We start from the raw sequence: 24,264 nt of genomic DNA, 5'->3' as shown, positions 1-24,264 counted from the left end.
CATTAATTAATTATTGAAATAAGCATGTATTAATGTTTTTTAACGTTACAATTAATAGTAAAAACAATATTGTAACATGATGTGAATATTGTGAATAATACAATGGTATAAATTGACTTATAATTTGTTTAAATATTTTAAAAATTTAACTGTTAAAAAAATAATAATAATAATATACAACATAATATAATATTAAAATGGTTAAACAATAAACCTTATTAGTTTAAAGTGTAGGTATAAACTATTTTTTAATTAGTCATTACTCTAATTAGGTACATATATTTTTGATTAAAATAATATGCTCTTATTAACTAAAATAAATAATATACCAACAATTATTCCTGATTTCAACTAACTTAAAACCCTAATAAAAACAAAATGAAACTACTTATATTTCTGATATTTTTAATTGTTGTTTAAAAATTTTATATTGAGGTGTACTTGATAAAGAAAAAAAATGTTGTTATTATTATTATAATAACGATCCTAAAATTTCAAATAACTATAAATATTTATAGCACAATGCACAAAAAGAACCAGAATTATCTCATGCTTAGAATTTTCATAATTTGGTTAATCATGTTTGAATAAGAACAAAATAACAAAGTCGATTTTGTCAAAAACTGGTATTGTGTAATATTCCCGTTTTTTCAGTTATTTTTGTTTTTCTTATTATTTTGATAACTAGGTACACTAAGTTCCCAACATACTAATTAAATCCAATTTACTTCCAGAAATTCCCATCAACATAATTGAAATATACTTTTACTGAATTAAAACCGGATAATAAACACTATACAAATAAAATCACATCACTGCGATAACAAATAGCATTTATAACATATTATTGATACATTATTATACCTAATACCTGCCATTACGGTTATCTACTCGCTACTCAGCCTTATACCTTATTATAAAGTATGACTTATAATCCCATTTTGTACTTAAATAAATCTTAAGCCATGCTCACAATAAGTATTAGTTATCTACTGTTTACAATAAATAGTAATGTCGACATGTGAAATGGGCTGAAATTCTCTTCGGTTTATATTTTATTCAGTTAACGCGTTCATACGATAATGATGACAGCGGTATCTACGTCCGACTGCACAAACTTTGATCGTAGTACGAAGAACCGCATCAATGGCACGTTTACTAGATGGTGCTACTGCATGCCATATACGAATTATGTGTTATACCGATAGAAGGAACTAGACATTTTCATTAAACTGTGAGTCATTTTACACCTATCATATCCAAAGGAAAGGGAGAAGAGCGATAGGGAACACCAATGTTTTTTATTACAATACAAATGTATTGAAGAGTTAATAGTGAGAAAGCACAGGAGGCAAACCTGGCAAACTACAAAATGCTTAAAAGATACAGAGAATGATTCGCGCGTTAATTTTTTCGTCAACAAACAAATGAAGATATATATAGTCAACAGATTTCTAATTACACCTGATCCATTCAGTACCAGCAGTGGCGTATATAGGGGGAGAGGGTTAGGGGTTCAAAACCCCCTCCCTTGAAATTTATGGTTGATACGGGCATTGATTTTAATTGTATAATTAATTGGAATATAAGAATGGACATTTTTTTTAACCCCCCTGAAATTAATTTCTATATACGCCACTGATTACTATAGTATGCACCAACCAATGAAACGGAAATCCACCTTAGATACAAATGTGGTCCAGTTGTTAGAAACATCAGGTTTCAATGATTTAGATGTACTGTCTTCATGAAGCAATGAAAACTTATTCAAATTTTTAGTTATTAATTATTATTGTAAATTTGTACAATTGTACACAATTTTGAACTATATTTATGGTGTCATGTATATATATATATATATACATTAGAAACTCAAAAATAACAAAAAATAATTTTTGTCAGCTTTCGATATCATTGACCACTCTGTGCGGCGTTACTTTTTTCATATTATGTGACCCCGATGATCATCAACTATTCAGAAAAGGATAAAGCTAATTATTGACAAATTTATTTTACTTTCAATCACAATTTTAATATCTCGTATCTTTGTTATTGAGTAGATCACGACGTAATGTCACTGTAATTTACGTGTTAAATATAGAGACTGATAGACCTTATAGTTAATACCTATAGTAAATTAATAATCTAGAATATTTAAATTCAGTAAATGTAAATCGTTATATAATAAAATAAATTCTTAACTTGAGGCGGGTGGGTCAATATTATTTATTGCTTAATATAATTTGAATGATGAGTGATTGATATGAATTTTGACTTTCATCAAACTATTTCAGTATCAGACATCAGTCAACGATTAATATTATTTTTAAGAAGATGAACTCGTAATAGTCGTGATTTTAGCTTAGTTTTAAATATTTTTTTGCCATTTTCGTGATGGAGAGCCATATCTATTTACTTTCGGTTATTTTTGTAGTTCATTGGTTAATTATCCACGTTGACGAATGATGATTAGGTAAAGTATATTAAACAAAATATTGTGTTTACGATTGTTATTTAAACGATGGCGCGAATTACTATCTATTTTCAAGGAGTTAAACATAGGCAACTTAATAGCGATCTTTGGGGGAATTGATAAGACCGCTCACCAATCGGCAATCAGTAATAATTGTTATATTCTGTGCTCATCGTCAGATTTCTGCGATTTCATACTTTAAATGTATTCCATTACATAGTCGATAGTTGATGCTTTGAACGTTAGTATAGTACTTCTGAGTTGTTACTATCTTGTTTTGATATATTACTATTCTGTAATTCAGTAGAATAATATTTTAATATAAATAATACCACATTATCATGTACCTAATATGTTAATAATTAGTTTATAATATCGTTTAGTCTCAACAGTCCACCTCCTCATCCTCCTCCTCCGACTACAACTCTTGACCACGGCGTCTCTACTCAGCTACTCCGTTAAAAATCGTTAATACTACACAACACACCCGTCTATCGTGTGACAACATTGACAACAATCATAATAAATTATTTATTATTATTATTACAGCCGCGACACTATCATGGAATACTGTTGGACGATACCGCGGATTTGGCATTCGGATCGCGACTATGACTCATGATTACAACAGCGGTCGGCGATTACCGTGCGCGATTCAGATCGGATTAGTTGGCAAAAATGGATTTCAGACGAAAAACACGTCAACGAAAATCTGTCGTATGACGTCGTACGTGCGAGCCGCAGCCACAGCGTGCGATTAACCGGCGCCCGCGACATCACCGGTAGTATAGTATGGCCCGTATCGCTGATCGCCCAGCAGCCGCCTGACCAACCGACACCGCCGTGAGCTGCGTATCGTCGTATCGTATGTTGGCCGGCGGCTACGACATGGCTTGGCCGCTGCTCGTCCTGCTCCTGTGCGCCAACGCGCTACTGTGCCGGTGCCTGGACAAGGAGGACGTGATTTTCGCCGTCAACGCCGGTGGGGACGCACACGTCGACAGCTACGGCATTCTGTACCAAAGGGACTTCAACCGGGTCGGCACGGAATCGGACTATGGCAAGAAGCTGTCCATACAGCGGGTAAAGCCGCACGATCAGATCTTGTACCAGACCGAGAGGTATTCGCAAACTACATTCGGTTATGATATACCCGTCATGCAAGACGGCGACTATGTGATGGTGCTCAAGTTCAGCGAGGTGTACTTCACCAACAGTGGCTTAAAGGTATCACCGTGAATACCCCACTAAAAATACAATATCTGTTATCGACGGCATTTTTCTTTTCAGGTGTTTGATGTTGTGTTGAACGGACAACACGTAGTTGTACCGCTGTTGGATATCTACGACAAAGTCGGATTTGGTTCCGCTCACGACGAGTATATTGAATTCACGGTTGATGGCACAACATTATATTGGAGAGGAGAGATATCTGAAATCAAAGGAAATCTCGTTCGAGTGGATTTTATAAAAGTATGATTTATTTTTAGTTTAATTTAACTTTTGTCTACAGTACCCGGCATCTAACTAATTGAGTTGCCCACCTATTTCAATTTTTTAATTTGGATTATGTGACTTCATGATAAACAAAGTAGGAGGTATGATGATAATATACATGATATGCAATCGTTACATAGACACTGTTCAATAACTATATCCAATCCAATACATGTTCTTCTATGGAGTATCGATGCAATACTTTGTATTTTTTGACGATCTTACATGGACTTTTATCCATAAAAATATACCATGTTACTTTATTTAAGATAACTTGATAGTTAATGGATTACAGCAAATTCTAAAAAATGTACAGATTAATTTTCATGTTACTATTATTTGTATGCTCTTGCATTATAAAATAGGTTAAAGTAATTAATAAATAGTATATACTCTATTATATCAGAATATTCAGTAAATGTGCGTTATAAAAGTATGCATGTTACATTGTATAAGTATTGTATAATTATCTGCATAAATAACTATCATACATTTTATTTGTTGTTTAAATAATTGTTTGATTTTGCCACAATTAAAAAATAAAATTTATGACAATTTCAACTTTTATAATATTTTGGTAATTTATCATCAGGAAATGAAAAGTTTTGAATTTGCAGGTAAAATATTAAATACAAAAAATAAAATCCCATCCTTCCCTCATCACATAATCTATTAAATATTATGTATATAATTAAAAAAATAACTGATGGTGTAAACATTGTAAATAACTACATATTTGTACAACTTGTGCATAGGTATACACGATCAATAAAACTGTATTATATTTGAAATATGTGAATATTTTAGTATTAAGTAATTATGTAATTTTTTTATAATTGATAACTTCCTTATTATTAATTGCTATGTTTTAATTTGTGTATTAGGGTGAAAGAGATAACCCTAAAGTAAATGCAGTTCTTGTAGCCAAAGGCAGGATTTCAGGTTGGTACTTATAAATTAATTTTCAATAAAAGGTTTACTATTAGCATAATATATACATTTTAAAATGTTTGTCATTTAATATATATAATTTTTTAGATATACCTAGATTACCAGATTTATATTCTGATATTGAACCACAACCACAAGATGAGATAGATGTAGAAGAAGATCCATCTGTTACTGACAAAGATCCTGTAAAAATGGTACAACACACTAGAAATCCAAGTGGACCTAGAGCACCTGATCCGCAAGATGTAAATTCCATGAAGTTAATGCCAATATTTGGAGCTCTGATTGCTTTTTTTGGAGCACTTCTTCTACTTTGCAGACTATGAAGAGATAATAAATATATATTTTTACTATTCTCTTTTTTTCTTTTTTTTACATTACAAGACTACATTTTGTTCAGTATTTTTTTTTTATATATATATATTTTAATATTACTAAGGAAAAACAAATATAAATTGCACACATCAAAAAAGTTGTTATGGTTATGTATAATAATGTTACCAATTTTTATTACAGTTGTACATAAACATTTTTCATAGATCTGCTTATTAGGTATTTATGTTAATTGAATAAACATTTTTGAAAGCATTTTTATATTTCAAAGGACTGAGCAATTAGATTCATTATTATTATGCTTAAATTGTAAATTGGGGAGGGATTTATAGTAGTTTTAAAAGACTGTTTTTATTGTACATATATTCAAACGAATGACAACAATAAAACCAATAAGATATTTTACAAATATTGAAAAAATGAATTGTATAACTGTCTAAAATTTAATTTGTTAAATGGTAACTTATAATAAAGCAATAGTTAGGTGGTTGTTATTAATTTGCTTTTTTGTTATTGCACACGTTATAAATACAAACAGATATTTTATTTCTATCAAATTCATAATTTAATATAATATTATGTTAAAACTTAAAAATGATAAGACATAGAATACTATGTAATTGCATGTTGATATTTTGCATTAAATTAAAAAAATTAAATGCTGTCGGTATTTTTGGTCCATCATTAAAAATTACCAGAACAATATTATTTTAAACATACAAATGTTGTGTATATTTATATAAATGAAAAAAAATATATATAGTAAATTAATAAATAATAACATAGAATAACATATTATTGGTAACATGAAAAATATTGTATTATTCCCGTCAAAAATAATATATCACAAAGATTTTAAAACATTTACAAGGCGTAAAGGAATGACTTAGACTTTTGACTAGATTTTGTAAGTTTTAATCTCTACGTGGAATGTTAGAAATAAAATCACATGTTTACTAGGAAGGTTGAAATAATAAAATTATGAAATGTGATTATTTTACACTCCACAAATATTTGACTAGAGTTAGATAGCTTAACCATTTAACGTTAGCCTAATAGTTATTGCACTATAACAAATTGTGTTAGTTTACAAAGAAAAAATTCCGAGTTAGTGGCTCTCAGCAATTGGTGAGTCGTGCACGCTGATGACACTATCCGTATCAGAATTGGTGGAAAACGGCGTTAGTCTTGTGTATGGGATGGGTCTTTTTCTCGCACTACAAAATAATTTTTAACCGTTATTGAAGATTTTATCGCAGAATTCAAAATATTTGGTGAAAATGGAATTTCAATATTTACCAGCTTGTAAACAAAAAAAACTGCCAAAAATCAAAACTTAACAAATCTAAATAAAAAAAAAAAAAATAATAATAAAAATAAAATCACACAAATTATAATATAGCCATGATGCATATAACTTATCTGAAAGCAAAAACATAAGTATGATGTCTCTTGGTATTACAATTGAAAGTGCACAAATGATTTTCACATGTTCGCTTTTCTTACAAGCGATATTTTAAATAAAGTGTCCGTGACGATCTACTACACTGTTCCAAGTGATACGTGATGATGTACAATAAAATGTGTTGAATAACAAAAACGTACAGGAGATAATTTATTTGTTTGTTTAGTACGATTTTGCATTCAAGTGATTGTTTTATTTTAAACATTCAATCAAAAAAAAAAAAAAAATGGTTGAAAAGAAATAAAAACACAGTAAAAATTGTTTGGAGAAATTCAAATCGCACAATTTTTTTTTTTTATTGCATAGATAATAGTAATTTATATCTACATGAACATGCATAAACATAATCTACTAGGAAAAAAATAATGATTATTATTATAATTAAAAGACAATTAAAGCACATAAGGGTGGCAAAATAAAAATAATCAATAGTCAAAATAAAATTTGTTTTGCTAATATAATATTGAATTAGCAAAAATAACTTTTTCATAAATTAACGGCTCATCATTTATTATAGGATCATATGTAATTTATATATACACACAAAATTAAGTTTATTATGGTTATACTCAACTGTAATAATTAAATTGAAATAATTTTTTATTTGATTTTTTTATAAAATAATAATTAAGACTTGCCATAAATTTACAAAAAGGTTGTATTTTACACACACTGGACAATATTTATACAAAATACATAAACTGATAGCCTGATACCTGTGTTCCAGTCTCATCATCCAAATCGTGATTCGAGCATAATTTAAAATGAGATAGGAACATAATTTTACTATTTTGTTTGAGAATTTGAGTAAATAAAAAATTTAAACATATTATGTTTTATATAGTTAAAACAAACATTTTATGGAATTGTTTAACTCAAGATATATTTAATTGAAAAATGAAATAGGAGGTATAGAACACACACAACATTAAAATTTACCTTGTAATTCGTCTTCGATCCAAAAAACTAGGCGACCCCCGTCGCCTAGGTATAGATGCAGATCGAGACTTTGAACTACGACTAGACCCAGAACTGCTTGAGTCCTGGCTTGAACTAGAACTGCGAGAGTAATGACTGCTTGATGAAATACTAGTCGAACGTGAACGGCTTGTACTATAACGTCTTTTATTTTTATAACATGGTGATGATCTACTGCTGCAACTACTATCACTGCTCCTTTGTCTCCGAGATGAACGTTTGCGTTTGGATGATTTGTGCTTACGCCTAGGACTTGATTCTTCACTTGAAGAAACTCGTTTCTTATGTAACTGTTCATTTGAGCTAATTGAAACCGATCGAGATCGAGATCGAGATGTACTATCTTCTTTAGCACGACGACGTGATGACTTTTTCTTTGAATATTTATCTTTAGATCGTTTTAATGATTTATGATGATCAGCACTTGTGTCACTTGCACTGCTACTGCTGCTACTAGAGCGTGAACGCTTGGACTTTTTTCTAGTATTCACATCACTATAAACAAATAAATTTACTAAAATTAGTCATTTTGAAAAAGAAAATACATTTTATAAAGTTGTTTACTTCTTAGTTAAATATTTAAATAAATAAGACATTTTTTACAAACCTGTTACTAGATGACGAACGTTTAACACGTTTCCGTTTAACACTTTTCTTTTTGACAGGTTCTTCATCCGAGCTCTCACTTGAACTAGAAGAAGTTCTAACTTTACGTTTTTTCTCCATTAGTTTTTTTTTTAGAAGAAGCAGTGCTTGCTCTTGTTTTTCGTGTAACTCAAATACTTTTTTTATTTTCTCAGTAGTTATTTCTTTAATAATATTTAAATCAATATCTTCTTCTAACCCACCATTTTCGCTTGAACTAGAATCTAAAAATACTTGATCTGAACGATCATTCGTTTTTCGAGTTTCAAGTTTCTTATGTTGATTTTCACTATTTGGTAATGCTGATTTTAAGTTGTTATTACTTCCATTAGGTTTGGTTACAACTAAACGTTCTTCACTATCCTCACGCAATGAAAATGTATATTTAGTACTCTTTAAATTTTTTTCTTCATTATTTTTTGATTGACTCAATTTAGCATTCAAACTTTTGGGAGGAGGTGTATAACATGACTTGTCACTATCACTATCAGCTGAAATGCAAGTTAATTTCTCAGGTTGAATTGGTTTTTTCTTCAATTCTTTAATAGGAGTTCTTGAATTCCTTTTCTTAGAACTGTATTTTGAGTCTGCTCTATCAGATTTTTTATCAGATTTTTCTTTATTTGATTTAATGTCATCACGATTTCGCTGTTGCCTATATGAGTATTTATCATAATCTCTCTCTCTATCCCGATCACGTTCTTTTATTGGTGTTTTATGTCTAGGAGAATTTTCTTGTTTTTTAGAATCATTAGTAGTGTCTTTAGACTTTGGTTTGCTGAGTTCTTCAGTAATTTTATCTTTTTTCAAGTTTTTAGTATCTTCTAGTTTAGAATCTTTTTTACGGAAATCCTCCCAATCACTTTTATACTTGAATTCTATTACCTTATCATTGTCTCTTGTATATTTTTTATGGCTATTTTCAAACTCAAATTTTTTTTTAGTTTCGGTTATCTTATTAGTTTTATCATCATTGTCATACTTAGATTTAACTTGAGACAAATTCTTGTTGCCTTTTACTTCATCAATTCTAAAAAAGAAAAAGAAAATATAATATAATCATTAAATATAACTGATCAATCATAAGATACAGATAAAAAAAATAATCTTATATTATAAAGTAATTGTTAAATCTTACTTTACATTTTTAAAATTGATATTTAAAAGATTTCTATGATGCCAAAGGCTACATTATAATTTATAGTGCTATACTAGTATTTACTAACTCTATATTTATAATAATCTAAAAAAATTTTCAGTACTTTCTAATTTTTGAGAAAAATAAAAACAAATAATATTTTTAATGCTTGGATTTCGGGATATTTTTAACTGAAAATATAATCTTAAAAAATATTACCTTTAAGAACTTAAATCCCTTAACAATTAATATAACAATCAATTATCATAAATATCATTTTAACTATGTTTAAAATGGGTATGTCATTAGCTATAATTTGATAATAAATACTAATTAAGCGTCATATAAAATAATTGTATGCAAAATTACAATTTTAACTACTTATAAATTATTAATTTGTATAATATATGAAAAAAGTACTACCTTGGACTATCTTCGGATGAAGAGTTATGTTTCTTTTTATGTTTTTTTGATTTTTTCTTTTCACTTCCCTTTTCTCTGTAACAACAATGCATATATAAATTATATAATATTGACGACTGAATTAAATGTGTGAATTTATTCAATTACAAAAAACAAAAATAAAATATTCATAAAAAATATTATCCTGCCATTTTTCTGAAATATTAAGATAGTTAAGAATGTTAATATTATTTATTTAGTTTAATTCATTCAGTGTACTGAAAATTAATTTAAATATTTTAAGATTTACCTATGACCAGAAAATTATTAATTAAATCTCAATTATGTTATAAATGTATTACTAATGAATATTTAATATCTAAAATTAAAATGTGAAATAAAATGTGTAAAAATATAATAGTTTTCTAAATTTGTCTCAATAGTTTAAAATTAATTAAGGAATAAAAAAATAAGATTGTAAAATATTGATTATTTCAAAATGATAAATAAAACTCTTGAAATTTATTCATATTTTAACTACATATTAATAAAATATAGTGAATATAACAAAATAAAACAATAATAATTAGTTAGAAAATATTATAATTAAATATAATAATGAATTGTCAACCTAAGTATGTGTTGTGTAGATTTTGAGCAGAACAAAAAAACTATTCATCTCATTTTTTTTTTTTATTACTTATTAAAAAATAAATAATTTTGTTAAAATAATAATAATTTTAGTATTTATGTGAGTATAGCAGAATACAATACTGTATGGAAAATCACACCAAAACAAAAATTATTGTATGGAAAACATAGTAACTTACCACTATTTAGTTTAATATCCTTTAATCAGTTTAACTAAACAGTAATCAACAAATTGCCTAATTAAACAAATAGTTTTCACTTCATACATCTAAGTGTATCATAAAATGCATAAAGCTACTTTCTATAAAATGATGATCAAAGGTATACTTAGACAATTGTAGTTCTTCTAAACTAAAATTAGATAAAAATACTATTACATAAACATGATCAAATTTAATCTTTGATCATCAGCTTAGTGGCAAATATATTTTATTCTTTTCCATAAATCTAACAAAATGTTCTGATTAATAATCAAAAAATTAAAGTCTTAAACATACTTGTCACTTTTATGAGATTTTGACTTCTTCTTCTTTCGTTTTTTATGCTTAGGACTTTTAAACCTTAAATGAAAAATATGAATAAATTATTGCACACTTCTATTATAAACTTATAAATGTTCTAAATTTTATAAAATATTAGTTTAGGTAAGAAAAGTATAACTCTTACTGTAGTTCGTTTGCAATACTGCTGTCTTTATTTGTTGAGGTGTCTTCATTCATTTGTGTTTGTTCAAGTGCTTGATCCACCTGCAACGCCTTTAACTGGGCCAGAGCCGCTTCTTTTATTTTTCGTTCTGGATCTAAGCTAGAGCCTTCAATAAAAAATTCTGATATACCAAAAGCATCTCTTAGTCTTGCATTCTTTTTTAACTGTTCATCAGCAAATTGATGAGAATCCCTAACACTAAAAAAAAAAATAACTATAAATTATTTTATAATATAAGACTATATAAAAAAATCATAAAATAAATCAAAATTATTTTCAAAACCTAACAGAAAAGATAATGATATACCTTTATTCAAATAGACACCCGTTATACAAAATATGTTACCTAGATAATTACTTGTATTTAGCAATCAAAAGTATCTACTAACACCCATATATAATTTAAAATGCTGGGAAAGTACAAGTCTCAATAAGCAATAGAAAACATTTTATATTTATCAACTTAATAATACCTTAAAAATGATTTTAAGCTATTAATATTAGCAAATTGCATTCCATTAATGCAAACCGTGTTCAGACAGCCCCAAGGCACATGATGAAGATACAATAAATCGTTTGCATTCAAAGTTGATACCGGGCCATTTATATTATGTGTTCTATCCATACAACAATCACAAATTTTCTGTTTATTTTTTTTTTTCCTCCGTCGTCTAGCCTTTTTTTTCTTGAGATTAACATTTACTTGTTGAATAGATTTTGTTTCAGCCATTATCATAGCATTTGTAGGATTTTTAAACACAGATTTAAGAGTTTTTTTCCATACCCGTTTAAAACATTGCTGTTCAACATTATTTGGGTTGGACATTTTAATATTATAAATTTAGTATAAATAAATGTAATTAAAATATATTAAATCTTAAGTTAAATCTTATCATAATTTTAATATTTGGAAGACTTGATTAATATTAATTAAATTAATAAATGGAAGACTAAACGTATTATAATAATTACTAATATCACATATACATTTTGGAAGACATAGTTAAGTATTTAATTTTGATCAGATCATGGTGGCTTATAATGTGGCTCCTTCATTATTTACATAGTTACTTTATAAAATGTTTTATAATTTAACGCTAATTTCACTCATTATAAAATTCAATGCAAAATAAACACATACAACTTATGAAAAAAAAACACTTATGCATGTATAAATATATATAGTGAGTCATACACTGTTTACCAATGGGTGGTGCCTTTGGTGATGAAGAGGGGTGGGATTGTAGTATTGATCCAAACAGGGATGCAATGTTAGTGAAATAACTTCCCTTTATATACAGTGATTACATATTACATTATTTATTTACAAATAAATTTCATTTGTTTAATAATAATTTAACCACTAGACACAAATTTTAAATTTAAAGAATCATATTAAGCAAATAAGTAAAAAAAAAAAATAGTACCTGTACTTGTAGTTATTTCTTTCGTAGAATAATCTAGATAAAATGTATCAAATTTATAAAACACAAATTTTGATTCAAAGAAACACTTATAAAAAATAGAAATTTACCCATGATCAATAATAGTATTTATCAATAAATTATAAATTAATTTTTTTTTTATAAAATTGCATTCATACAAATAAAATAAAATTTGACTACTATCAAATTTGTACGATTAATACTAACTACTAACACTTTTTTATCATGTAATTAGAAGTGTTTAATCAGTATAACCAGTGACGAATTTACACAATTGCCGCCTCTAGGCAAATTTTATTTTGCCGACCCATTAAACTTATCAACGAGAAAACATATATTTTAAAGTACTTATTTAACATAACTACTAAAAAATAAATCATAAAGACTGATACTAGGCAATAAGTATTGGTTATGTTCATACACTGTTCTAATCAAGAAAATAATATACCAATACAATATTTATTAAAATATAATCTATCAACATTTTTTTGAATAAATTTGCTACTTTGCCTGTCGCTATATCCATCACTGAGTATAACATAAAAGCTCTAATATTAAAAAGTAATATATATGTAAATCATTAATATAAACAAATTAATTTTTAAATATAGGTATCATATCCAATTTAAAAAACAGGTACCTATACATAATTGACTGAAATATACATTTTGAATATTTAATAATTTATACTTACATAGGTCTACCACATTCATCATATTCAGTTGTATTCTTTTGTTTGCCCAATAATGTAACTCTAAAAGTGTTAATTTTTTTGATAATTTCATCTTGGGAAAAACTGTAAAAAAAAAACATTCAAAAAATGACAAATAATACTTAGAATTTAGATGTTGGATTAATATGAACACAATATCAGTCGAATAATATTTACCCTTGGTCTTCCAAAGATTGTTCGAGTTCAATGCATTTTAGCTCGACCTTTCGCTTACGGTCGTGATCCAACAGCTCCTGGTTGGGTTGGCGGTTGGCGGCAGAATCTATTTTGGCCAACTCCTCTTCGGTCTTGAATGACGTCTGATCTTTGACTTTCTTAATGGCCGCCCAATTCCGCTGTACATAACCGTTGGTTCCCGATCCGCGGGCTGTTGCCAAACCAATTCCGTTGTACATCGTCTGCGAAAAACCAATAGATCGCGAATGATTTAGGAAATTAAGTTGAAGAAATGTACGTATCGGCGCGTACTGGCGCGACACAACATGTACACAACAGTACTTAACAGTACTCACTATCACAGACGCTTAATGGGTAATAACACTTTTATCGAGCAATAATAATAATAACGAGAGTAAACACAATAAAATTGACAATAATAGTAGTGCCGCACAGCACGCGCATCGTCATACGATCACAATACCGTACAAGCTCCACTAGCGCTGATGTTTAAAAGTTTTCCAAGACGGTGTCGTAAAACATATTAAACATAATAATAATATTGCTGACTGATTTTTGATAACGGAGTACCGACTAACGAATTACCGAATAATTACGTTGGTAAGGGTGCTTACCGCTGGCGAAGTGCCGATTGAACCAGCTGCAACAGACAAACTTATTGCTGTCCTACTACTCTATAATATACTCATATCAATCCTTCTAGGACCGGTGTACTATGAACACGGTAGACTATGGTAGATGGTTTAGAAATTTTGAGGTTAGGCACCCATGGTCTTTTGTCTTATCACAATCTATCACAGGAACTGATAATGTACAGAATAGTTGATAGTGGTTATTATTCAGAACGGCCAAGTTCCCGATACCGGATAAAATTTTTATATTATTCTTACACTACGCGATTGTTGAAAAATATTTTGAAGCGTTTATATTTTATATCGATTGGCCTACTAATCACTGTAAAATGAGCACATAAACTGTTTTGAAAAATATTTGGTTCAATATGTTGCTAAGAAATTTAAACTTTCACAGATTTCAGTGTGGTTTTGCACCAGGTAATATTCATAATATTCGTAGTTTTTAAACACACGGCCAAGATTAATAAATATTTTTTTAGCAGTGTTCCAAGTATCCAGATCATCCAGCAATAGTCCACTGCCTGATGTCCAACAATCCTCTGATGAATCTGTTTCTGAAAAACAAGTTAAACCTGAAAGGAAATCAGTTGTCCCATCCAACTCTAGATTTATATATCCAGAGTTTTTACCTGATCCTAAAATTGAATGGAGAAACTCTTTACGAGAAAAACTAGAGCGTATGGACATGATACAAAGAAGGAAACATATAGATATACCTGAATTTTATGTTGGTAGGTATAAGATGATTAGATTATTTGATCAAAAGAAGGCAACCCCTGATCTATTGTAATTAGGGTCCTAAAATGTCCCATAAGATACAGAATTAAAATAAAATGTAAAATATTTTAAATTTGCATGGAATCTTATTATAACTATAACAGTTTTAGATGATATCGACTACTAAGTACAAATACAAAATAAACATTATTTTAGAAATAGAAATTAGATCCAAGGGAATATTACATAACTTAATACTAGTATTATATACCACTGATTAATACATATGTACATGTCTTGTTAAAAGAGGGCCCAAACATATTGTTAGCACGATTGCACAAATAAAAAACAACTTGAACATCTTCATTAAAAGACTAATAATTTGTTTTCACATCAAATCATATTTGATGTATTATACTACAAATATTAAATTATTGATTTATATCAATGATTAGATTATGATTTGAAAAATTCTATTCTACCTTATTAACATGTCCCATCTATGTGTATGTTGTATACATTAATATTTATAATATTTGAATTATTTTTATGTTATATCATTGTCATAGGGTCTATCATGGCTGTTTCATCATCTAATCCACATGCTCCTAATAAAGCTACTCGTTTTGTTGGTATATGTATACAACGTTTAGGATGTGGCCTTAGAGCTAATTTTACCCTTAGGAATGTTATTAAGCATATTGGTAAGTGAATACAACAAACATAATTTTCAGATTATACTAAGGTCAATTTAAATTATCTAAAATATAGGTACAGAAATGAAATATCAACTGTACGATCCAACAATACAAAAGATTGAAGTGTTACGTTTAGAAAAACGTCTTGATGACGAGTTGTTATACTTGAGAGATGCACCTAATGAATACAGTACATTTGATGAAAATATGGAAGTTGAATATTTACCCGAAGGAGCACCTGTACCTGTGAACCCTCTAATGGTAAAATTTATTATTATTTATTAACACAACTAACTTTAGAAATTAAATATTAAATTTTTTTAGGTTAAGTTAAAACCCAGACCTTGGCGTGCCAGGTGGGAAAGAAAAGATATGAAAGGATTAGCTGATTTAGGACTAGAAGAGAGGTTTTATGAAAGAGCTAAAGAATTAGCAACACCTTGGGAGAAATATGACTTAATGAAACAATATAGGTAAATACTAAATTCAATTTTCTGCTTGTATTATTGTCTATATATTTTCAATATAACCTTGTGTTAAAGGAAAACAATACCAGAGGAAGAGCAAAAAGAAATATTTGCTGAAGTATATTCAGAATTACATGAAGTTGAAGTAATGCGCAAGAAACTGAAACGTAAAAAAGTTTTTGTCAAGCCCACCAAAAATGTATAGAATAATTTTAATAATGTACAATACAATAATATCTAAATAAAGGATTTTTTCTAAATATATATTTATATATGGTCTAGTAATCTTGTAATAAAATATAATTTCACTTGATAATTGAACCTCTACTATGCTTTTAGTGTTTGTATTTAAATTAATAAAATGTTATAGTGATTCAGATGACTTAACTTAAAATCGGTGCACTCATTATCATTCTATAATAGGGTTATCAGACGTCCCATTTATAACAGGATTGTCCCGTAGTCCCGACAAATTTCAAACAGGACGCTTTTTATCCTGTTTTTACATATTACATTGTATTTTTAAAATTAATTGATCTATGAAACAAACCTAAAATAGTTGTATAACCTGGGTGGGAATGTAACAACTGTCCCCCTTTTTTTAATTTTTAAAAATGGCCACTATAGCCAGATAATATTGACAATTAACAAGCAGAATATAGAAAATAAATTCCTCACAATCTTGTCAATTTTCAGAAATTAATAGTTTTTATTATACATTTGTATAAATTATAAAAACAAAAAAATTTTTAGCATTTATTACACGTGTATCACCAAATCTTAAATTAGATATTACTAATTTAATTGTTTTAACCTTATATATTTACAAAATTAAAAATTACATAAATACCAAAAATACTATATTTTTGCATGATTCACTTACACAAATAATATAAATTACAAGTTTTTTTATAGAAGAAAATGTATTTGTTCATTTGATTAAATACACATTATTTGTTCAAATGTGATATAAATGACAAGTTCCTTCATTTACGAAAATAACATTTTATTAAGTAAGCATTTCAATCAGTAAATATTCATACAAAAATTTTAACTTTCTTAGGTAGTCATTTAATTCTTTAAAACCAGAAAATTAAAATTTTTCAATATATCTTGAGCTTTTAAAATCTTTTTCTAAATAACATTATCACCATATTAGTCTATTAGTCATATCTTAATATACACTAATAAAAAATATGAACAGTATTTGATAAGACAAAAACAAAATGTTGTATTATGCTATTTAATTATAAATAACATACAATAATAATATGCAATATATATTCATAAATCTCAATTAAATTTGACAATTGTGTATAAATGACTATACCAAATTTAATTAGGTGAATTATAAATTTCAAAACAATTATAGCTTTCTCATGTATATGAACATTTTAGAGTAATCTTAATTCAGTTTATTTATTATTGAAGAATTTTAAGTACAACAATATTAGTAATTGAAAATATTTAGTATATATTCTTTACAAAATATACTTGTTAAAACACTACAATATTTTGTCTGTAAAAATATATGTTTAAATTTTCAGATCAATGACTAATATTTTTTTTAATTTAAATTGTATCTGTAAAATATTTATTGTTTTTAATAAGGCAAGTTAAAAAAAAAAAACAAAAAATTGCATTTCTTCTATTTTTAATAATATAAATATTTATTTCTATAGTTAGACAGAACACCCGAGTTAGAAAAAAGTATATATATATTTTGTTTTAATTATTGAAGATAAATATATAAACTTATCTTATATTTTTAATATAATAATTAATATAAAAAACACACATTGAATTTTAAATTATAAAAAGTAATAAGAATTATTAGGTACCAAAAATGTACTGGGGATTGGCTGGTGATAACCAATTTTTTCTTCAAAATATTTTTTTTTTCATTGACACATAATCTGAAATAAAAATATAAATAATATAATACTAGACAATACAAATTTACAATTCTTCAAAATGACATTATTAATTAAAAATGGGATTAGAGTTTTGCTTTTTTTTAAATATTAAACATACCTTTTAATATTGGAAGTCTGATGGCAAATTGTACTTAACATAAGGTACTTCCACATCATCACCATCAGTGTTGTTGCAACATATTTCGAAAACTAATGATTTTACATGTGGTTCAATCCTTTTCTTTGATACATTGCGTACAATTTCAGACATTTTAGTATTGATACGCTCTTCCCTTTTTGCTTTAGGCATAAAAAATGAATATAGCATACAAACTCCTTGAGAAAGCATAGTGATTTCTAGAGCATGTTTATCTTTGAAATAATTTAAGAATTCATTTAACGTAAGTTCACCTTCCACTTCAAAACGATCCCACAAAGTCCATTCAATATCATAATATTTGGATTTTGGTGCTAATAAAGGTTCAGAAAAACCAAAGAAGGGTAAAGCTAAGTTTACAAAACCATTTTTGTACTTTTCCAAATCTTTCAATCCCCGAGCTAATTTAATGAATTCCTGACAAACGAGACCAGCAACAACAGATGTTGTTGTAGCGATTGCTGGAATAATTTTACCAGCAATGAGTTTACTTCGATGTCTATCAGCAGGTTGAATATCATAATTTGTAGCTCTTAAATTTGATGCTGCTACAATAAAATCAATATGTAAGTTATCATCATCATCTTTTTCAAATTCTAAAGGAACAATTTTTATGTTTTTTAGAGAGTCTGTTGATGGTAAATCTTTTTGAATTTTATTCAGTTTACTTTGGTCATAATTTGATGACCCATTAGTTATCTGTGAATCATTTTCAGCAATCCTTACACCAGACTTAGGGACAAACTCAGGAACTTTAACCGAAGATACAACATTGGCAACATAAACACGATCCCTTATTTGATTAATATTATATGTTTCTGCTCTTAAATTAGCTGCTGTCAAAATATAATCCAAATGTAATGTATTATTTACATCAAATATAATTGGTTTTGGACAACGTTTGGGTCCTGACCAAAACGGTTGACCACTAGATGTTGTTTGATCTGGTGGAAAATTGAATAACAATTGTTTGATTTGATTTGTAAATTGATCTTCAAAATGCTTTCTAGCCCATTCAATACAGTCATCAACATTTTTAGGGCGTTCTGCAACTGACGACCTTACAGAATCCATAATTTCAACTGGTTGAAGTCCAGGTAAACGATTTGTACGCTCAATGAAAGTAGGGTCTTCTAAAAATTGTTTTACATTTTCAGGAGTTTGTTTGAAAAGTCCTTCAAATAGATCTCTAGCCCACTGTAATGTATGTTCAATAGCATTGGGAAAATTTTTAAGGGTACAAATCGGTATGCTTTTTTCTGGAGGATCTTGAGATGTGCTATAAGATTCTGTCAAGTTTGGTATTACAACTTGAGTATTACCCTTTGTACCTAAAGTTCCAGACTCTAAAAGTGGTTTTTTATAGAAAACACAACGTCTGTCCATGTATATACGAGCATCAACATTATCCAAAGCATTAGCAACACCATCCAAATTTTCAAAAAAGGTATCATTATAAGTCTGCTCTGTTTCTGGACAGACCCTATTTGTCTGTGGTTCAACATTCACATATGGATTCATACGTTTAATTGCTTTAGCAGCCGTTTCAGATTTTGATGTTTGTACATCTTGAGCTCTAAACAAAAACTGTCTGTTCAAATTAGATTTTTCAATTAAATCCATATCAGTAACATAGATTTTACCATTACCACATCCAACACCCATAATTGCAAAGTTTTTCAACAATTCACATCCAATAGCTCCAGCTCCTACAACAAAATATTTCAAATTTCCCAAAATCGACTGGAACTTTCTCCCATAAATGGAGACTTGGCCATCATAACGATTACCAATAGGCTTGGCATCTTCTTCAGTAACTTCTTCTGGTAAAGATTCAGTAGCATCAAAGTAAAGCCATTGAAATATTGGACTGAATTTACCAGAACATGATTTCATGACTTCTTGAGCAACAATACCACCAATAAAAGATGTCATTGGATTAATATTACCAGCACAGACTTTTGAAAATACTTTTATTAGATCAACATCAAGTTCGATGGAATCAGTATTTACATTTTTAGTTAATTTTAAAAATTCATCTGCGTCATCAGAACTCCAAGGAATAGGTAAACGACCATTGACTGAGACAAACTTGTGAAAAGTTATAAATGCTAGATGTAATTGAGAAGGCTTATCAAATTTACTAAAATCAGAAATGAGATATTCTGGTTCAGCTAAGGAATCTTTCAATGATTTGAAACTTAATTTTTTTGGCATTTTCACTTGAGTGGCAATACCACCTTTAATATAGTCTGAGTAAGATGTAGTATCACCAATACTAAATGTATATGGTCCTAAAACAGTAATTTTTTTTGGTTTACAGCCATTTATTTCAGTCATACCTTGTACTTCCTGAAAAGTTACATAATCTCCATCTTCAAAACCATGTCGAGACTCATCCATACAAGTAACTACTCCTTGTTCTTCTTTGGTGATACCAGCAACCATTACTGAAATTGGATTTTCACCAGTTGTGTCGATTACAGTAAAATCTTCACCAAAGTCACAGAACACTTGAGCAAATACACCCCTCGTATCACCAACTATTAAGGCAATATTGTTCTGATGGGTAATTTCTGAAATGCGCAACTGTTCGTCTAATGTTGTCTCAGTCAAAACAACAACTTTAAACTGTTTGAGATACGATTCAGACAAGATTCCAGTGTACGCCTTGACGGGCACATAAGAATTTAGTTCACCCAACTTGGGGCAACTGATCTCTGCCCTATTCTTGCCGATATCGCTTTCGGACAGATAGAACTGCGATGATAGGTCACTGTAAGTGCATACAACGGAATCATGCAACGTAACCGATTTAACTCCACCGAGTATGACATTCTTGGCGACTTCCACGCCTAAACCACCGAGCCCGCTAATCAGCACATCAGAAGTGGCCATCTTGCGCATAGCTTCGTGGCCCAAGACGTAGAGCTGCCGCGAGTATAGGCCCTCATCGATCTCCTCTACGCCGTTATTCGACATTGTTACCTGATTTCTCGGTGCTGAGTCGATGGTCACTGTAGACGATTCACCGGAAGCCAGTTTACGCTTCTTGGCCGGCAATTCACAGGTGGTGTCTAGTACTTCAGCACCAGACATCGGACAATACAGAAACTAATCGTGGAGTGCACGGCCTTTGATGTTGTTATTAATACGGTCACGACGATAACGGTATACGCGCACTGTTGTCGCAATGTGTTACGGGAAAGCGGAAATCCAATGAAGTTTTCACTAGCAACGATTGTGTGCAATGTCGGGGGGGAAAAAACAAAAAAAAATATTCAACGTTCAACGCGATGATAACGACGATTGTGCGGTGGCGGCGATTGGCAATAGATATTACGTTATATTATTATTTAACTATAATGCCGCGGAATTCCCGACGACGAATAACAATAATAAATTAATTAATATTAAAATATATTATTTTGTTGAAATACTATTATAAATATATAATCACTGTAATGTCGTAACCGGCGATAGCGAATTATGTGACTGTGATGGTTGCGGTGGTGGTGGTGCTGCTGCTACATCAATGATGGAGTGGATAGACGATCGGAAAGAACGGGACAGATAGCACTGTACCAGTAACTTGTGGGCGACGAGTAGTTGAGTGGAGTGAAAAGTATGCAGTATGAAGTGACGGAATCATTGAGTGATGGGTGCAGAGGGGGTCGGAGAAAATATTTGACCAATGGCAGGCGTCCACTGTCGAAGCGCTCAGGTTATCGGTCGACACCGGCGTCTGTAGTTGTTTACCTACCAGCACAAAGGAAAGGAACCAAGCTAGTTTCCGTCGTCGATCCCACGTCTCACGACCAATCACACGACCTGTTACAGCCGTAGAATATAGTTTACACTCCTACCGACAGTCGACAGTGGCCGTCAACGATGCGACCTTAAAGCAGGAAGCACGGACCGCAGTTGTTACCAGATCAGCTGTAATTGATGATCGCGATTGCGGTTACTTAGTACCAATATGTGGCGACACTGTGACGACGCGTGCGCTTTTCGAATATCAATTCAAAACTATTTTTGCACTGATATTATAATACTTATTTAATAAATTAATTATATTAATATGTTATTACTTTATTAAAATTATAAAAACAAATGTATGATATAAACATAAAATACAGTGTTACTGCATTGATGTAAATACTAAATATGGGAGGAGGCTTAAGAAGGCATAGCTTTTTTTGAAATAGACCACTCATTTTGTTCTTGAAATTTTTTGGGTTTTTTGTTACATTTTACTAAAGAGTTTATTTATACGTAAAATCAATGGTAAAATGTATAATATAAGGAGTGTAGAAAAAAAGTGCTCGTAAAATATTTTAGACACCTTACAGACTTAGATTTTGAGTGATCATGAATATATATTGATTTCACTATGTTTTTTTGTATTAGGTATTTATATAGTATAGAAAAACATCTTTAATTTCTTAAAATCTGCATGAGTTGGTATCTGGTAACAATTGGATTTAATTAGTATTTTTAAGAGATCATAATGAAAATTTTTAAAATAATTCAAAATAATCGATAAAAAGAAATTAAGGAAACTTGTATACATGACAGTTGAAAATACTAAAAACATCACAATCTGTTATGTACACTAACAGTAATTGTATTGACAGCAGTAACAAAAGGTGACTCAGCCAGTCAGCCAGAACATTTATAAAAACTTTAAACATATTTCAAATCTTAGTCACTCTAACAGAAAATGTTAGTTTTCGAATTTAAGTAGAAAAAAATATATTACTATTTATTAGTATATAAAGTGACTAAGTACTAAGTGTCAATTAAAAAATAAATAAATACACGCGTGACTGAAACAATCGCAATCGATATAACGAAAAGGACGCGTTCAGACTAAAGGTCAGTAAGTTCGAAGTCAGAAACTCTTTCGGGATCAACTCGTTGGTTGACTTGATCTGGGAGTAACACGCCAAATTCAGAACAACTTCGCATTTAACGCTATAGAAAATCAAGCGATCGTCTGCGTGAAGCGCATTTTTAAGTGTTGCTCTATAGTCTATAATATTTCCATATCAAGCCAGCCCCAATGAATTCCCCGAATACTATAGTTTTATATTTTATAGTCAATATTCAATGCTATTACTAACTTGGTAACTTACTAAATTACGATAAGGTTAAGGTACACTCGACACTCGATCTAATCTGCATATTGACACACAGCAGACGGTAGTTGCTTTTCCATTTATTGATTAATCGATACATTAAAAAAAAAGTAATTATTTGAAATTATTTTGCCTTAAGGCTTCAACGATTTTTGAAACTCAATTATATATTTCTATTAGATATTAGTAATTTATTTTTTCATTTTTTCATTAGTTTTACGGTTACTGGTTAGCTTAAATACATTTTTCTATAAACAAATCACATATTAACAAACATAAAAAATATGTAAAATAATATTATCACTATATAGCTGCAATTACAAAGTAATAAGTAATAAAATAAAGTAAATATCGTTGTACAGTAGGTAGATTGGTGTGAATAGATTTGTGGCATTAATAGGTAGTTTAAAATTAATCTATATATATTTTGGAAATTAGTATAGTAAATAATAAAGGAAATAATGTCTTTGAATGTGTCTTGTGTCTATATTTGATTTACCTACCTACAACAAAATGTATTTACTATGGTAACACCAATCGTCAATTTTGTGAAAATTTGAATTTGATGTGACACGCAGACATAAATAAGCTATGCAAATGCCAAATTTATTTTTGATTTATTTAGGTAGTTATAAGAACAGTTTATGAGGAACCTTGTATTCAATTGTTTAAATTGTTCTTAGAAATAAATATTTAATCAGCCACTCACACTAATGGTCAATCCATTTCTAATACAAGTACCTAGACAACTATATGTCTATATTATACACATATCACGAATCACGACGTAGATACAATATTTATCTATATGGTCTTATTTATTATTATACCTACAATATTTATGATTAAAGCTATTAAAATATCCAATGTCTAAATTAGTTTGTTAATATTTTTATAATAATCTTTAGTCATATACACGATTAAAGATAAAATTATCTTT

At 29.2% G+C, this 24,264-nt stretch overlaps 4 protein-coding genes across 10 annotated transcripts; 2 read left to right on the top strand and 2 right to left on the bottom strand.

The window, feature by feature from the left end:
• The first annotated feature begins 2,601 nt into the window (after positions 1–2,601).
• LOC113554804 (malectin-A) lies at positions 2,602–5,745 on the top strand. Of its 2 annotated transcripts, XM_026958847.1 has the most exons (5): positions 2,602–2,714; positions 3,023–3,700; positions 3,764–3,946; positions 4,855–4,912; positions 5,009–5,745. In XM_026958847.1, exons 2-5 carry the CDS (start codon positions 3,341–3,343, stop codon positions 5,245–5,247), a joined length of 840 nt encoding a protein of 279 aa, XP_026814648.1. In that variant the 5' UTR covers positions 2,602–2,714; positions 3,023–3,340; the 3' UTR covers positions 5,248–5,745. The 2 variants fall into 2 exon arrangements, with proteins under 2 accessions (XP_026814648.1, XP_026814649.1); XM_026958848.1 differs by lacking the exon at positions 2,602–2,714 and having other exon boundaries at positions 2,823–3,700.
• Positions 5,746–6,037: 292 nt separating this feature from the next.
• Positions 6,038–14,116, bottom strand: LOC113554801 (serine/arginine repetitive matrix protein 3). 5 transcript variants are annotated; one of them, XM_026958843.1, is made up of 11 exons: positions 13,929–14,115; positions 13,573–13,814; positions 13,378–13,479; positions 12,666–12,698; positions 11,200–11,436; positions 11,031–11,093; positions 9,904–9,978; positions 8,305–9,372; positions 7,659–8,192; positions 6,554–6,599; positions 6,038–6,471 (listed from the first exon to the last, which is right to left on the bottom strand). In XM_026958843.1, the coding sequence occupies exons 2-10, from the start codon at positions 13,809–13,811 to the stop codon at positions 6,584–6,586; spliced, it is 2,367 nt and encodes a 788-aa protein (XP_026814644.1). In that variant the 5' UTR covers positions 13,812–13,814; positions 13,929–14,115; the 3' UTR covers positions 6,038–6,471; positions 6,554–6,583. The 5 variants fall into 5 exon arrangements, with proteins under 5 accessions (XP_026814644.1, XP_026814642.1, XP_026814640.1 ...); XM_026958839.1 differs by lacking the exon at positions 6,554–6,599 and adding an exon at positions 7,436–7,447 and having other exon boundaries at positions 6,039–6,471; positions 13,929–14,116; XM_026958840.1 differs by lacking the exon at positions 6,554–6,599 and having other exon boundaries at positions 6,039–6,471.
• Positions 14,117–14,423: 307 nt separating this feature from the next.
• On the top strand, positions 14,424–16,376 carry LOC113554803 (39S ribosomal protein L19, mitochondrial). Of its 2 annotated transcripts, none has more exons than XM_026958846.1 (6): positions 14,424–14,645; positions 14,711–14,959; positions 15,515–15,649; positions 15,717–15,904; positions 15,968–16,116; positions 16,186–16,376. In XM_026958846.1, exons 1-6 carry the CDS (start codon positions 14,594–14,596, stop codon positions 16,313–16,315), a joined length of 903 nt encoding a protein of 300 aa, XP_026814647.1. In that variant the 5' UTR covers positions 14,424–14,593; the 3' UTR covers positions 16,316–16,376. The 2 variants fall into 2 exon arrangements, with proteins under 2 accessions (XP_026814647.1, XP_026814645.1); XM_026958844.1 differs by having other exon boundaries at positions 14,708–14,959.
• Positions 16,377–18,014: 1,638 nt separating this feature from the next.
• Positions 18,015–21,701, bottom strand: LOC113552306 (ubiquitin-like modifier-activating enzyme 1). The gene is made up of 2 exons (XM_026955118.1): positions 18,145–21,701; positions 18,015–18,026 (listed from the first exon to the last, which is right to left on the bottom strand). Exon 1 carries the CDS (start codon positions 21,280–21,282, stop codon positions 18,148–18,150), a length of 3,135 nt encoding a protein of 1,044 aa, XP_026810919.1. The 5' UTR covers positions 21,283–21,701; the 3' UTR covers positions 18,015–18,026; positions 18,145–18,147.
• Positions 21,702–24,264: the final 2,563 nt, after the last annotated feature.

The sequence above is a fragment of the Rhopalosiphum maidis genome, chromosome 2 (genome assembly GCF_003676215.2).
Source record: "Rhopalosiphum maidis isolate BTI-1 chromosome 2, ASM367621v3, whole genome shotgun sequence".
NCBI classification, from domain to species: domain Eukaryota; kingdom Metazoa; phylum Arthropoda; class Insecta; order Hemiptera; family Aphididae; genus Rhopalosiphum; species Rhopalosiphum maidis.
Note: the sequence above shows the minus strand (reverse complement) of the source record. Positions and strands in the feature narration are given on the sequence as shown.

Excerpts from the sequence above, each read along its gene's own strand:
- LOC113554803 (XM_026958844.1), top strand. The coding sequence starts at position 14,594 with ATGTTGCTAAGAAATTTAAACTTTCACAGATTTCAGTGTGGTTTTGCA. Across the intron at positions 14,960-15,514 it reads TATACCTGAATTTTATGTTG|GGTCTATCATGGCTGTTTCA; the intron begins GTAGGTATAAGA and ends TCATTGTCATAG. Across the intron at positions 15,905-15,967 it reads TACCTGTGAACCCTCTAATG|GTTAAGTTAAAACCCAGACC; the intron begins GTAAAATTTATT and ends AAATTTTTTTAG.
- LOC113554804 (XM_026958847.1), top strand. The coding sequence starts at position 3,341 with ATGTTGGCCGGCGGCTACGACATGGCTTGGCCGCTGCTCGTCCTGCTC. Across the intron at positions 3,947-4,854 it reads TTCGAGTGGATTTTATAAAA|GGTGAAAGAGATAACCCTAA; the intron begins GTATGATTTATT and ends TTTGTGTATTAG. Across the intron at positions 4,913-5,008 it reads AGCCAAAGGCAGGATTTCAG|ATATACCTAGATTACCAGAT; the intron begins GTTGGTACTTAT and ends ATAATTTTTTAG.
- LOC113554801 (XM_026958839.1), bottom strand. The coding sequence starts at position 13,811 with ATGTACAACGGAATTGGTTTGGCAACAGCCCGCGGATCGGGAACCAAC. Across the intron at positions 13,480-13,572 it reads CAATCTTTGGAAGACCAAGG|TTTTTCCCAAGATGAAATTA; the intron begins GTAAATATTATT and ends TTTTTTTTACAG. Across the intron at positions 12,699-13,377 it reads GATGAATGTGGTAGACCTAT|ATTATTCTACGAAAGAAATA; the intron begins GTAAGTATAAAT and ends CATTTTATCTAG.
- LOC113552306 (XM_026955118.1), bottom strand. The coding sequence starts at position 21,282 with ATGTCTGGTGCTGAAGTACTAGACACCACCTGTGAATTGCCGGCCAAG.